Raw genomic sequence first — 16,086 nt, forward strand, 5'->3', positions numbered from 1 at the left:
TAAATTGACTAGACTGCGAATCTTTATGCATCTGTGCTATACACAAATTTCTAAAGTATAAAAAATCGTACATATTAATAAAACCGAATAACATTTTAAATTTATTTTATATTAAAGATTCATCGTCTATTTGTGACTACACAGACTATACTAAAAATGACTAATTTTCTTCGAAAACGGAGACTTAAATGAAAAAATGTTACGCGTTTCCATCGACTTATTTTTGCACATAGAATCACCACCACCATCACCACGGTCGATACCGATACTGCCACGATTTTCGGTACACCCTGTATATCGAACTTGGTCCCATCAGTGTCTCCGTACGTGTACGGGAAATTGGATTGTCAAACATCCACATAAAATCACCTATAATGTAGAACTATATATATATATTTATTAAATTACCTTTTAAATAAAAATACATTTATTTCAAGAGTCCGGTAAAAGTTACACGCGGGTTCGTTTGCGTTGGCACAGTCTTTGTGTAAAAAGATACATTGGTTCTCGCTGCGAGCTCGCCCCTGCCAAATTGGCAGTGCCAATGTAACGCGTGCCCCGCGAGAAAATGGTCAATTCGCGAAACAGAGAACGTTCCGATTCTTCCAGAGAACACTGGGGTAAGGGACCCAATTACTGTGGGGGCACCAACTACTGTACCTACATTAATTATACTTGTTTTTAAAGCAGAGTAAATATTAAAAAAGAGATATTACATTTTTTCATTAAAATCAGTTAGTATATACGTTATACATCTCTCTTTTAATATTCATTATGCTTTAAAAATAAGTATAACTGATGTAGGCACAGTAATTGGTACCCGCACGGTAATTGGATCCCTTACCCTACGGATTTAGGCAGCCTCGTTCGCACGAAATCGTTCACTTCGCCGAAAAGTATTTTTTTTTTTGTTCCTTTTACGGAGAATTGTCCATTCGAAGAGCTACGCGAAGCCTGTTAAGGCTTGAACTACACGGACGAATAAATGCGCGATACAAATCGATTGTTTGTCTTTTACGCGAGTAACGATTAAAGTTCGCCGACGTTCCTTCCAGCGGGCTATCGAAATGCGGCGAAGCATAAAAAGGAAAAACACACGCTTCGAGTAGTAAATAAAATGCGATCCGTCCCGTTCCGGAACTCGTTTCCTCGATTCTTCGTCTTCGACATTCCTCCGTGTTTCTGTCGGCTTCTGCCTGGACGCCTTCTATCCTCGCTACGGGAATCCTTTCAGTTTTCACGACTTTCCGAGGCAATCTGTAACAAGAGCCGTACAAAATTAAGGTGTCAGGCTGGTGCAAAAATAATTGCAGTGTTCATCCGCTTCAACTTCAGCGATTTTTCTGAAACGTTGTTTTATCTCATCATTAGACTGTGGATTTTATGCATTTATGAGAAACATGCGGAGATCAACTGCAGAACCAACGATAACGTGTAAAAATTTAGAAATACTGTTGCATTTTGTTCAACTCATCATAGTTATGGAAATAAACCACATGAGTATCAGTGTAGCTCCTACATTTTGCAATTAATACAGATTAATACAGATTTTTATTTTACATACAAATCTGCAGTCTACTCATTACATTTTTATAGGGTACTTTTCCCTATTAGTCCCTATTAATGTAATTTCGTATTTAAATAAGCGGTAAAAATTAACTTGAAAAAAAAATAGGGAAACTACTTTTGTTACAAAGGAAAATATTGCATTTTTAGATCTCGAAGTGTATTGAACACTTTTCCAAAGACACACATTACACTTTCAACAGTTTTACATAAATACCTTGTCAATTGAAGATAATCTATTTTTGTTTACGTTAACACAACAATTTTTTATTTTTTCTATTCTAGTCACTTTTACCGGTGGGTGCAAGCGACTGAGGTTTTGCTGGATATGGAGTTAGATAATGTTATACAACTTCACTATTTTGTAAATTCATACAACATATTGTAAAAACATAAAGCTAAAATGTTGCTTAATGTTCCCCAAAAATATCTTTTTTTTACAGTATCTTCATATGCGAAAAAAAAAAATGTTAGATTCGCTCCATTTTATTAGATTATAAAAATAAAACCCAAGTTTTTCGACCAAGTTGTCTCCTCTGTGACAACTTAAGTTATACTTGATTTTTCTCAATTCTTTGCGTATATTATGCAGTGTTAAACATTTCAACATTCAGAAAAACCCTCTGCAGATTTGAGAATAAGAATAAATGTAAAGAATTGAGAAAAATCAAGTATAACTTAATTAGGTTCCCATAAAAAAAACGTCGACGAAATTGGTTTTTATTTTCTTTTCTTAGTATGACGCACTCTAGCCAAAAATATGAAAAAATTGGAAACAGTGTTGATGACAATACTTTATTAAGCTTCAATATGAAATCTGTATTTTTTCAAATTTTTTCTGGTTTTTTATTTTTTACAACCACAGTTTGAAACTAAAAATCCAAAAAAATTCTCGTATATGTGGTTCGATATGCTAAATGTGTCAGATTTTTTTTTAGAATTTTCAGATAAGATTAAACGGGGAAAAAGGAGGACAAACTGCATTTTCCTTTGCTCCCCGTAACTACCCTTATAGACAAGGTATAGGGCTGAAATTTGGTAGAAAAGGTTCTTCCTTGGTAAGCTATCGAACGAGCCATTTCCCGTTAAAATCGGCTGAAGGGCATTTTGGACTACCTATCCGGCTATTTCCTTTGCATTCTGAAATCAGTTATCAATGAAAAATACGAGGCTTCATCTATCGATTTGTATTTTGTCTCTTGTCGTAACTGTTTACTATTGATGAAGGAAAAGCAGATTGGCGTGATCTTGTTATAAGAGTTCGGTATGAAGAGGCTTGCCCTAATTGATAACGAAGAATCAACGGCTATCATTGAAGCAGATCCTCGAGAGAATTAAAAATTAATTATGAAATGTTTAGCTGAAATTGGCACATAAAGCAAAATATGTAACTTTAAAATTCAAGAATAGAAACCGCCATTATTTTTGCATGAAATTAATACAATTAGTAAAATTCCTGTGACTCCACATTAGCTGCAGTCGGGTGAAAAAATTTCCATACACTCTTCAAAACGGTACAACTTTTTTAAAAAGTGAACCAAACAACGTTAATAGTGTTCTTGTAGGTGGACGCGTAGAGGACATATGGAGGCGAACTCCGTTTTTTAAATTAGAATGATATGCTTTTCTATGTACCATCTAATAGGATGTTTTAAGACGCATACAACTCAAGGTCATTCAAGGTCGTTGAAGGTCAACTGCGATGGAAAATATTTTACTTTGAGAAACTCATCGAACATTTTCGCGGATGTCGCGTCGATTTTGTAATCTCTTATTAGGGGCCATTCGATCTAATCAAAACCATTCCCGTTCCTTGTAAATTTAAACAACCACATTTATCTGTACTTATGAATACTATCGGCCTAATAAGTACGGCTTAGGTTTCGAAAATGCGTCATACAAAATCGGAGAAAGTGGGTATAGTTTACATTTATATCGAATGTGGCCAAACTGTAACAGAAATATTCCATTCGTACGCTGAAAGATACAGTCTTTACTCGATATGTGTCCCAAATATCTAGCCGATGAAAGTCTCAGAACTATCCCCACTGCCGCGGGATATATTCCGTGAGGAGCCCCAAAACTCGGTCGCCAAGAAGTGTAAACATAATACGGTTGGGTATATCGGTGTGAAACCAAGAGACCACTGCTAATCCAATCACAAAACTTCATTATTTTTTTATGAGACTTTCACCAATATATTTGTGAAATTTTTCTGATTCAAATGAAACCGAACACTAATTTTCCGTCAATATAATTGTAATGGGAAGTAACTTTTATCGTTCATTACACAAGTAAATATCATCGGAGTTATATCACATTTGGTATCATTTTCATTAGAGAAGTGGCAAGAATAGGTTGGTGAAAGTCCTATAAAGATATAATGAAAAATAAAGGAGTTTTTTTATTGGATTAGTAGTGGTTTACACCGATACACCAGACCCGTATTATGTTTGTTCGGCGACCGAGGCCACTCGAGCTTCGCTGTCCTTTTCTACGTTGAGCAGAGTATCAAAGAATATTATCTTCTAGCGGATATATGTCCATGGGTAGATCTGTGTTGTGAACAGATATCGAGAAAATACTGTATTGCAGAGGTATATTTCCTACGGGTGGAAAGGGTGAAATCCTCAACTTTTTTAAGTGGACCAGTATATTGATTTTCCGTTGTTCTCATGATTGCTGGACAATCCAGGTGGATATGATTAATTGTAAAAGCGACATTACATTGACCGTATTTGTTAAGAATAATCCTTAACGACAAATTGCCGTGAGTAGTCTTGTATGACCAATTCTCGAACAAATTAGAATAGTTTAATCACGTCGGTTAAGTTTACTTGATATTTGATACTGATTGATGTTAATTTTGTTGTAAAGAAGCGTTCTGCTTCTATAGTTTTTATGTAACTATGTACTTTGTAGCTTGTAAACTTGTTGTATATGTCGATATTGATTCTATTGTAGAGTTTGACGAAAGAGATTCTTTAGAACTTGTTACAGGATTGGTAATTTCCTAATAGTAATAATGATTATTAGATTATGAATTTTATACATTTATGACGAAAATGAGTAAGTGGAAACTGTACACAGACGATTTCAAGGACATTGTTATACTATTTTCGACTTACTAAAATTACTAAAAGGTCAAATAGAATTTTTATTCAATCCCTGTTTCTTAGAACCGATTTAGGAAATTTTTATTTTATTTTTTCTTTTTTTGCGTAAAGATTAGCAGTCTAGTAAATATAGACGTCTATTGTAAATTTAGATTCCTAGCCTATATCACATGTAACTCTACAACATCCAACATTTAAAATGTTGATTCGAAATAAATGGAACAGTTCTTATAGCCGTAAGCGCTTCATATGTATCAAGATGAACAATTGAAAGAAAATTGCAGCGGAGCAACGTCGCGGCGTCGACGGCTGGAATTGCTCTGGGAAGCTGGGAAAACGTATCGGGAGATATCTAAGGATTTAGGGACATAGCAATTCGATTGTTCGCTGTGAAGCTATACGACATATTATGAAGTGACACAGAACTACGGACGACGTTCTTCAAAAAATGAGACCGCGAGAAACAGACACCAAAACCGATCGGAAAATACTTCGGCCGTTTCAAGCAAATGGATTCAAGATCATAGTCGATATTCATACTGAAACCGAAACAGCGGCACACCTCGATGGAAAGACAAGCGTCGGTATTGTTCGACGTTGATTAAATGAATTTAGCTGGAAAAGGCACAACCACTCGAAAATTTCAAAGTTCGTCCACCACTCCGACGAAATTTATTAACCGGTGATGAATTTAAATTACTCGAACATTAAGAGATTATTTGTTAACCTGTGTCACAATTCTACGGGGTGCCCGAAAGAAATTCGATGATCGGAAAAGAAGATCCGCTCTAGTGCAGAGGCGCATTTAGTTTGCGTAAGGATGAATTTCGAGTGCGAAGCCTGTACGGCAGTAAAACCATAATGGAAGCGCACACGCTATCAGAGCCTAAAGCGATCGTAGGCTCGAGCAGGGTATGGTAGTGAAAACGGTATCGATGGAAAATCTTAGCGTTCACAGCTGACGGTTCGCAGGTTGCGTCGCTTTCGAGATAAGGTTGTTATTTCGAACCGATATTGAACAAGAGGGAAGGCTCTCTAGCGCGGGTTGTTAAACCGCTCGAAATAGGATAACGCGTAAATGTCAAACGCTAGTTGCCGGGAAATTTATGTCCGGTGCAGCGGACTGATGCACGGTGTGGTGCGGGTACTGTGCTGACTATCGAAGACACGTTACATATCGGACTGCATAAGTCAGCCTGGGAATTTCTATCGGCGCGGTGGATGGACGGGAAACGGAGAGAGACGCTTTAAATAGGCGGGACGGTGTGCAGGAGATTTCGAAAGACACCACTTACTTCGATCAGGCCTCCTGAAGCTCTCCCTTGATACCGGGCACGCTGTGATGATGCCTGGACGCGAGCTTGTTCGCCAGCTCGTGCATCACGTCCCTGTATATCACCGTGTCCAAATTCTCCCCGAGCATGTATAAGAGAAACCAGTCGCCCACTTTGCTCCGTCGGACGATCGTCTCGATGGCTTCTCGTCGGACCAGGCGGAACCGTAATCGCAGAAGGTAAACCCTCGTTCGCGGCGAGAATATAATTACGATCTGTGAACCAAGAAACGAGAATCATCGGTGTTTCTACTTTCGCAACATTCATTATGGTTACAAGAGGCCCTGAGGTGTTCTGTTGCTCGAACGAACGCTGTATCACTAGTACGCTGCTACGAGAATCGCAGCAGGGGGGCCAAACAGAAGCGCATCTGCGTTTCGATAACCCACAATTTCTGAAAGGGTCACATTGAAACCACGTACTCCGGTTGGATCGAGCGTTCATACAAAACGCGTGTTTCCTCGTGTAAGATCCGTTCAGAAATACGAACAAAGCCGTAAAAGATATAAATGATTTATTCTAGCCAAAACATATCTACACGGTTGTATTACTTTTCCACATGCAGTGGCGGACAAAAGGAAGTTTAGCATTGGAATTTCTGTGTATGTACTTGTTGAGTGTCAAACTTGTAATCACAAAAATGTAGAATTAAACTTACTTTTATTTACCCAGTTTCTTTATTTGTTTCATTCTTTGAAAAAACTATCAATTTTCTATCCCCTTTCGTAGTTTTCTTGCTTCGACTATTTTATAACGTGTAGATATTTATCAAAAATTCATTGGTACTTTAAATTAAAAATTCCGTTTGTTAAAATTGTAGTAGTCATCGTATAATTTATCTTTCAACCCTAGGACTCCTGCGAGTTCTAGGCCTATGCCGGAGTCATTACTGACCCACGCCGATGTTTCACTACAGTTTTCTTTTGATATACATAAAAGGATAGCTCGGGACCAGCTTTCGTCGTATTTCGGACGAAGAAGAAGAAGAAGAGGGGATAGTGATTTTCTTATTTCGAAATGAAAAGTGTCGTGTTACATCGTAATAAAATTGTAATTAACGGCCGCTCGAGCGTATCCCCACCGCAACGGGTCACGAATGAATTTATCTTCAGCAACCCTTGTGACGTATGCGTTTGTTTGTTCATCAATGATTTCTAAATATTTAAACGTCCAGTTTCGTCAGTATTCTAAACAATCTCAAACTGTCAAAAATGAAAAATGTCGATCGATACACTAACAAAAATGTATTATTTAAAATGTAGAAAATATCCACAATTTTGAATTATTACGGAAGTGGCAGTTTGCAATTTGAACTGTAAGCACCTGTTTTTACACAAATACATACGAAATTGTATTTTAATTATATCTCATAACTGGTATTAGAAGAAACTGAATAATTAACCTGTTTAGGGACGAATTTTTGAAAATGAAAAAAAGAGATTTAATCTTTTTTTTTTATCATTTTTTATTTATTTTAAATTGGAGATATAAATATCCAGTCGATGTCGTAAAAATCATTAACTACATTGTTGAATGATTTATGCAGAATATTTTCTCCAAACTTGAACATACTGGGAGGAATAATAATGCACATTTCGTGTCGGCCAGTCCCAAAGACATAGTTTCAAGCAATGCATAAAAAAGGTTTACATAATTTATTCCCATCACTTTCTAGACGTAGAAAGATCATTGGAAATACATAAAAGAAGAAATGAAAAAAAATTATGCAAAGATAATGATCTCGCAATCATAAATATATCTGCACATTGTTGATTGATATACGAGGAAATGAAAATCGATTGGTTTATTGCAATCATCATTCAGAGAGAATGTTAATAGGAAACTATAAAGATATATTACAGTGTACCTGTTATGATGAAAAGACCAGAGAAAAATATTCGTCAATGATATAAGTAAAAAGGAACGATTCAGATATGCGAAAGTAAATTTACATAAACCATTAGACCCGTGGAAAAGTACATCGGCAAAGAGTAATCTACTTTTAATGGTTTCGCGACTAACATTCTCCGTAGGTAATAAAGCAATATCAGCGAACAAATTAGTGATCCACTCAATTGCCAAATCGATTAACTTCAGAAAGTCAAAAGGGTAGAGAAAAATTAATGAAATTGTATAGATTCATTTTCAAAAGTTCTTTCAATTTTTGTAATTCAACGATATTAAGCCTAACGTCATTAAGGGCATTCATTCTAAATGTTAAGAACTAGCAAGGGACCTTTAGACTCTAAACTTCGACTCTTCAAGGTGAAAACACAACCCTTCCTTAAAAGAACAGTAAAGTCTTGCTCTAAGCCGAACGGAGCTACACGATCTTAGTCAGTTCACCTATCCCCTCCACTGGGGGTATACCCCGCGAGGGGCCGTGAAGCTCGAGCTGCCTCGGTTGCCGAGCAGTGTAAAGTGAAAATATGCCGTGTAATCCGATACCAGATCGGGTATATCGGTGTGAACCACTACTAATCCAATTACAAAACTTCTTTATTTTTCATTATTTTTTTCATGGGACTTTCACCAACTGAAAGTATTAAAGTAAACTGATGTATTTAGTGGTTTAATTGACGGTATGTAGTGCGCCTTCGGCCGCCCGGTCCGTGTTTACACGCACTGTCCTTTTCTACGTTCGGCGCGGTCGACGCGGTCACAAGAAAATAGTAGTCCTACACGATCTATGTCGCAGCAGGGACCCGAGAAATGGTCTCAGATCAAGACTTTACTGTAGATGTTACACTATTTCCGTATACAGAGCGAGTCACCTAACGTTTTGCACCTCAAATATCTTTGTTGTTTCTAAAGATACGTAAAATATGGTAAGGACAAAGTTGAATGCTACAATGAGGCTGACACGATGCAAAAAAAATTTTGTTTTTATGTCATTTTTTTAGATGTCAAGGTCACCTTGACTTTTTTAAATCGAACCACCCTTTTTTAAACACCTTCAATGATAGTCTCTTTCATTAGGAATTCAGTGACTATATTATTCCAAGGTCATTCATGGTCAAGGACAGAAAAAACGTATAAGATTTAGAATGAAAGCAGAATACGTTTATCACGGTTGAGACTTGTAGTAAATAGTAAACATACTATGGTCGTAGTTAAAGTAAACATACTAAGGTCCTTCAATGTTATTGTTATTCAGCATTCTTATTTACTATCAGTATGTTACCAAACGCGATTCCGCTATGTCTTATTCAATGACTGAAAAGTGTGATATGATCACGGTTTACTGTGAATGTAGACAAAATGCAGTGCAGGCCCGATTACTTTCTGAAGAAAGGTACTCCGAGCGAAACACTCCTTCTAGACAGACTTTCATTAATACGTACAGGTTGTTTCGAAGTACTGGAAGTGTACATGCAAGACAATTAATATTTTAGCAGCTATAGATTGGACGAGGCGGAACTGTTTCATGGCCAGCGCGTTCGTCTGATTTAAATCCACTGGACTTCTTTTTATGGGGTCTGCTAAAAGAGACCGTGTATATGGATGCTCCAACAACAGTTGAAGATATGCGTCAGCGTATCATCACAGCATGTACGAATATCTCAGATGTACTTATCAAAGTTCAACATTCCTTCAGAGCTCGTTTACATCAATGTATCGACGTAGACGGCCATCATTTCGAACATTTATAAAATACAAGTATTCTGCTTCCATATTTTTGTTATATACGTTCTTTCTGTCCTTGACCTTGAATGACCTTGGAATAATAAAGTCACTGAATTCCTAATGAAAGGGACTATCATTGTAGGTGTTTAAAAAAAGGGTGATTCCATTTAAAAAAGTCAAGGTGACCTTGATATCTCTAAAAAAATGACATAAAAACAAAATTTTTTTATGGCATCGTGTCAGCCCCATGGTACCATTTCAACTTTGTCCTTACCATATTTTACGTATCTTTAGAAACAACAAAGATATTTGAGGTGCAAACGTTAGGTGACTCACCCTGTATATCTTTAAAATTATAGTACGTATTCTTGTACATTTTTAACACTTTATAAAATACTGCTATTACATTGGCAACATTTTTTTGTTTAAATAAAAAATTACCCCTCAACCATTGTTGTAAAAAAAGTTTGAATTTTCTGTCACGTAGACAGATATGTAGAATCTCATCATCTTCAATTTAAATGAGAGTTCAGCTACACTGAATTGTTATCATTTTTGTATGAAATATTGAAGTTTACGAATTACAAATGCATTAACTAAATACTTAACATTAGAAAATATATAATAAATTTTGAAATCACATAATCTTGCCTTGTATAATTTTCTTTTACTTTCTAATAAATTTTGAATAGTTTTATTCTGCTAGCTTCTATCTCACAACAGATTGTACAATACTAATTTTTCACTTCGTTTGTATTGCTCACATGCGAGGAACCGTAAACCATCAGCGTATCTTAAATCCACTCTTTCGAAAAACAGGTTACATTGTCGACCAATATCGTTGATTAATTTTACGACCGGTTTAAGCTGGTTTCGGCGAATTTTTTCCGTGAAAACGGTGTCAGTGATTCCAACGTAACTTATTCAAATTTAACCATTAGCTTTTAGGTGAAGATATCATACTTCCCAAAGTAGATAAACAGGAAGAGTGAAGCTACAGATAGCATACAGTGGAAACTAGATAGACATAATGGAATCGAAGGGCCTGCTAATGTTGGTGTTACCAGCTACGGATTGTTCATTTGTAGCAACATATAGGGTGAGTCATAATATGCGAGACACTCTTCAGAAATAAACGGGGGACATAGAAGCAATAACAAATATTTCAAAATCGGTGCATAACTATAGAATTGCCTCCGTTTTCAACAGACTTCGGTAATTTGCATATCGTATTTTTGCTGCACGAGAATCTCTGTTAGTTAATTTTATATAATGCCACGCGGTAGTTATCTTAGTGAAAAACGGTGAGGAACAATTTTAGTATTTAGAGAACAAGAGGGGGCATTCTTGAAATCGGACGGAAATTCGAGCTTTCAAAAGTACATATTATGTAGCTTTTTGGTTAAACTTCACCCTGGCAACCCAGAAATTTTTAACTTTTTTTATATAATTCTGTAGATTTTCACGAGGAAATGCCAAAAATCGAAATTTTAAGGTGAGGAATTCACTGGTGAAAAAGTTATGCGTGTTTAAAGTTGAGAGATTTTAAGCGTTGTTGACAGGTAGAGGCGCCGCCATGTAGGTGTGTGCTCGGCATTGGGCGACGTATGAGGAGCGGAACCGCTGGATGGCAGCACAAGCACGCGCTGATGTCGATAACGTACATTTGCAAGCGTAGTTATACCTTTGAGATCCCGTATAAGATTCTCTATACTTTAATTACTGTTGGATAACAGCTTGTCCCAGAACAAAGTGTAATCGCTCAACTTCAAACACGCATAACTTTTGAACCAGTGAATTCCTCGCCTTAAAACTTCGATTTTTGGCAATTTCTTGCCAAAATCTTCAGGATTATATATAAAAAAAAATGAGAAATTTTTGAGTTTCCAAGGTGAAGTTAAGCTAACTTTTTAATAAAACGATCTCTGACCGCGAAAATTTTTGTAATACAAGTGGGCCTTCTCACATTTTATTTTCGTTGCAATATTATAGTTAATGTCACTTACCCTGTACAAAACCGTCATGAAGCTAAGCACGCCGAGAAAGAGGAACCAAAACCAGAGGAAAACGTATATTTTCTCGTTGACTACGTTCAAAGGCAATATGCAGACAGCATCGTGTCGCTCCACCTCGCCGCTGACGCCATATTTGTAAAAGGTACACTTGGTCATCCGTGGAAACACGTAAATCATCGGATCGACTCGATCCTCTTGATCCGACTCCAAGAACCTGAGCACGTCGATACCAAACGTCAGAAAGGCACCGTCGAAGAAGCGGTTCATCAGGAACATTTGACCTGCGCATATTTAAGTTCCAATTTGTGATTTCCATCGTCGTACAACAGTTGATCATTGCTTCCTAACCAGTGATTACCGGTGGAACTATGGTGTCCACATTGTTCTCACTCAGCTAGTTCTATGAGAACGAATCTGACAAAGTGTTAATGTATCCGGTCGTTAACGACGTCCTTGCGTTTCTGACTTTAACAGATATCCGACCTCATCACTAAAATTAGATATTTCACCGCCAATATTAGCCATGTTAGTCATTTGTGCTTTGCAGTAAATAAATAAACTCTAGTTTCTTTAAATCGAAATTAATGAAAATAGTCCATGAATATTAACAAAAGATAAGGTGACAACTTGTTAGGAAATATAAGAAAGAGCAGGAAGGTGAACTGAGAGAAAATGCTGATCTGATATGTGTTAATTTTTCGACTTTTTGCACAGAGAAATTGTTACCCCATTGGTGAACGAGATAGAATAATTGAAAAAGGTGGTAATTATGTAACTAATTGGATGCACTAACGTCAATGTGTCCAGAAGAGACACCTTTAAAAGTGTGTCTACTATAAATTCATGAATAAAGATTTAAATGGACCGAATCAATGCCAATTGTGCAGTTGCCAAAAATGTCTACTATCCAAGGGTTAAGGAGCATTCAACTTTGCGGGGGCAGTGAAGAAAATATGTACAACCGTTCATAAATTATATACAAGGTGTGTCGCTTACCTTGACCCTTACCTTGGTGTGTCGAGCCTTAACTTTCAAACTTAATCTCAAAAACAAAATCGTTACTTTACATATATTTTCGATTTCATGTTTTCAAAGAGTATCCGGCTATTCCCTATTGCAACACCTACAGTGGATACAAAAAGTATTTAAACGCTACATTTCCGATTCTACAAAAATTGCCGACGTTCAAATTGTCATAATTTCATAAAAACAAACAGTTCAATTATGAGCTTGGACTCACTTTAAAGCTAGAAGCTTCTACTTTCGCAAAACAGTGCTTCTTTTTCTCCAAGATATTTCTAAGTTAATGTAGCAGGTAGGAAACTAAAGATCCATTTTGCCACAAAAATGTTGTAAATTCACACGTCACTAAAAGCTTCCAAAACGTTTGAAATGAAACTGCTACAGATTTGAGGATTCAAGCCTCCCCTTTACAAAACCTCCTGAAACATTCATGTACGATCTTTATCGCTGTTTTATGGAACCAAAATAATGAACAAGTTCCATTGTATAAAGCCCTCATAATGTAATTTATACCACTGTAAAGTTGGCAGCATTGCTCCCAATCAAAGCTCAATAAAACGTCTAAAAGAATCATACATCAGAATTTTGAAAGTGTTGTTGTAAAGGGGAATCTTCAATCTTTGAATCTATGATGGTTTCGGTCGCAAAAAAAATTTCGCAAAGTTTCCACAGACGTTTGAAAGTATAGCATTTTCGAGAAAACACGCGTTTTCAGTTTTCCGCCACTGAATCACAAAAATTTATTTTTAAAAAAATCGTAGAATAAAATGAACGATGGATTATAAAACTAAGGCTCCTAACTTTAAAATGAGTCCAAATTTACTCTCGTGCGATCATTTTTTACGAGATTTACGCAGTTTAAGCATAGGGAATTTTTCGAAAATTGGATTTCTAGTGTTGAAATACTTTATGGGTCCACTGCACGCGCTTGGCTTCTGATCATACCGACTAGCCTGTAATTTCGATCTGCAGGACGGATGCAAGCGAATTTACAAATCGGAGCATTTCGTGGTTGACAGCGATAGAATAGAGCAAAGTAAGCGGTACAGAATAGTGACGAATGGCCGCCGTAGATTGGCTGTCCTCGTAGGCAGCCGGTGGCCAGCTGTATACTTGCCAAATTTTATTGTGAATCATTCATTCATTCGATGTTAGCGTAATCTACGATCCCCGTGAGAAGACATCCTCCTTACGAGCGAGAAGATCGGCGCTCGTATTCGTGAACTTTACGAGGAATCAACGACTATTCTGGATAAACGGGTGAAAGGTGCCGATCGGTGATTTCGGGGAAAAATATAGAATAACAAAAGCAAACGCGGCATTTAATGTCCGTCAAACGGACAAGAAATATAGATTCGTGAAAAGTAACAAAACAAATAACGGAAGAAGGTAAACATATCGACGCGGCGAGATTCGTTGGAAATGGTAAAGCCACGCAAATGAGAAAGCCGGACGAACGAACGGAAATACACACGTGCCGCTCGTTCCCTATGGTATACGAATAGCACGGTTTGTGTTTAGTACGGTTAGGGGAAAGAGACAAAAATTCATTTTTAAGCGGTTTCGTTGAAAGCTGCGCACAGTTTTACAGTCGGAGAAAAAAGTATTTCAACACTCAGTTTTGTGTGTTTTGTACAACTTCCTATATAGAAAGAGTCGCAGATTTAGTCTGAAAATATGACACTCTAAAAGAGTGCTATTCAGCGTCTGCCAGTACGGGCAGCGATTTTCTTGCCCTTGGCCAGAGTCGCCTGATGAGTGGAGGGCGCACGAATTGAGAGAAACAAGTTACTATAAGAGAAACTAGAGTGGAGGAACAAGTCTTGATCTGGCGACTCTGCAGCAATGGCCCAAACCTAACTCCATTTCTGTTCATTTCTTGGTTTCTGTGTCTGTATTCATATTTGTCGCGTTGTTTTTGTTTTATGTTTGCAACGAACAATACTACAATATAATAATAAATCCTACTACGTTTGTTGAATGTCTATGCAATAAATCTCTTGCGGCGATTATAACAAGTCCGAGAATTTAGCACGACGAATGTTGCAATATCTGAAAAATACGTTCCTGTTCTGTCAGAACACCATCGTGTGTGTTTCTTGACGTCTGACGACCAGGGTTGCCAACTTTTTCTGAGACAATTCCGGAACATATTGCCTAAAACTGAGACATATATATACACATGTAATTTCACAATATTCTCCACTGAGGAACCACTTAACATAACATGCCTAGTTTTCCGAGGAAATTTTTTTATGTACTAAAAAAATATGTAAGAAAAAGTAATAATACAGCAACTTCAATTCTAGGACAATTCCGGCCAATTCGGGACGGTTGGCAACCCTGCTGGTGACTCGTCTCGTTGAACGGAGAACAGTGTTGCTTGTGTCAGTCATGCAAATATTTAAGAAGTAACTTCTTTACTTTCCTCTCAAATTCGAGTGTTCATTGTTTCCATTATTATGAGCATAATTTTGTTAAATATTGCAGCGATCAGATAATAGTTAATTTTATTATTTTTAGAAACGATGTGAAGATTCTTTTGAGCCAGATGTTAAGCGGTTATGTCGAAACTTTCGTTACAATTTTGTGCAAATCCACTTAAATACTTTTCTAATCGATCATCTCTGGACAATTTTTAACTAATCGGCGATAGCTTTCACACACGATTCAGTCATTTAAACAAAAACTTAGAAAAGGCCGAGATGTGAACAGCTATTGCCTATGAAGTCATTAATGTTTCGGAGCATTTTTATGCAAAAAATTAATCTTCCGAAGTTATTACACGAGAATTCCCCTCAGGTATTTCCGCAGTGTCTAACGTTTGCTATAAAAAGTAATGTACTAGAAATAATTTTCACTACGCTGAGTCAAAAATACAGGGTGTCCCAGTATTGATGGTACAACCGTGTAGACGGTGAATCTACATGAGGAAATAAGTTGATAATACGAAATAAATTTTTTTCGTTGGAGACTTTGTTGTCAAGATAATCGAGTTTATCGATTCGTCGGATTCGCGTGCTTTAGTATATGCAGAAAGTAGAATTGGTTGGTCATGATCAGACGCGTCAGACGATACCTATCTAATAACGTGCGTATTCGCTGCATTTTCGAACTCGCTTTTCTCGAAAACGAAACCTTAAACGAAAAAACATTACACTTTTTGTCCGACTTAATTTTTTATGTAGATTCACCTCCTGGCTGCTTGTACCAGCAGATCGGTCACACCCTGTATAATCAATACATAGATATAACAACTTCTTAACGCCGAAAATGCGACCGGCAATTTGTTCAAGGTTTGATTGCAAAGTAAATCTAAGAATAATAAGACTCTATTTCATGGATAAGTTAGGCTGTAAAAATAGCCAACGGCCATATCACGTTGCAATGAACCGATTCTCGTCC

The 16,086-nt window shown here is 37.0% G+C and overlaps 1 protein-coding gene across 2 annotated transcripts in view; it reads right to left on the reverse strand.

Moving 5' to 3' along the window:
• Positions 1–866: 866 nt before the first annotated feature.
• Positions 867–16,086, reverse strand: part of LOC143362544 (innexin shaking-B-like) — a 55,718-nt gene continuing 40,498 nt past the window's right edge. For both annotated transcript variants that reach the window (XM_076802808.1, XM_076802798.1), the window contains exons 3-5: positions 11,650–11,939; positions 5,978–6,231; positions 867–1,257 (exon numbers count right to left, since the gene is read on the reverse strand). In XM_076802808.1, coding sequence (XP_076658923.1) covers positions 5,983–6,231; positions 11,650–11,939 — 539 coding nt within the window. In that variant the 3' untranslated portion in view covers positions 867–1,257; positions 5,978–5,982. The remainder of the gene's footprint in view (positions 1,258–5,977; positions 6,232–11,649; positions 11,940–16,086) is intronic.

Source organism: Halictus rubicundus, chromosome 2 (genome assembly GCF_050948215.1).
Source record: "Halictus rubicundus isolate RS-2024b chromosome 2, iyHalRubi1_principal, whole genome shotgun sequence".
Lineage (NCBI taxonomy): Eukaryota > Metazoa > Arthropoda > Insecta > Hymenoptera > Halictidae > Halictus > Halictus rubicundus.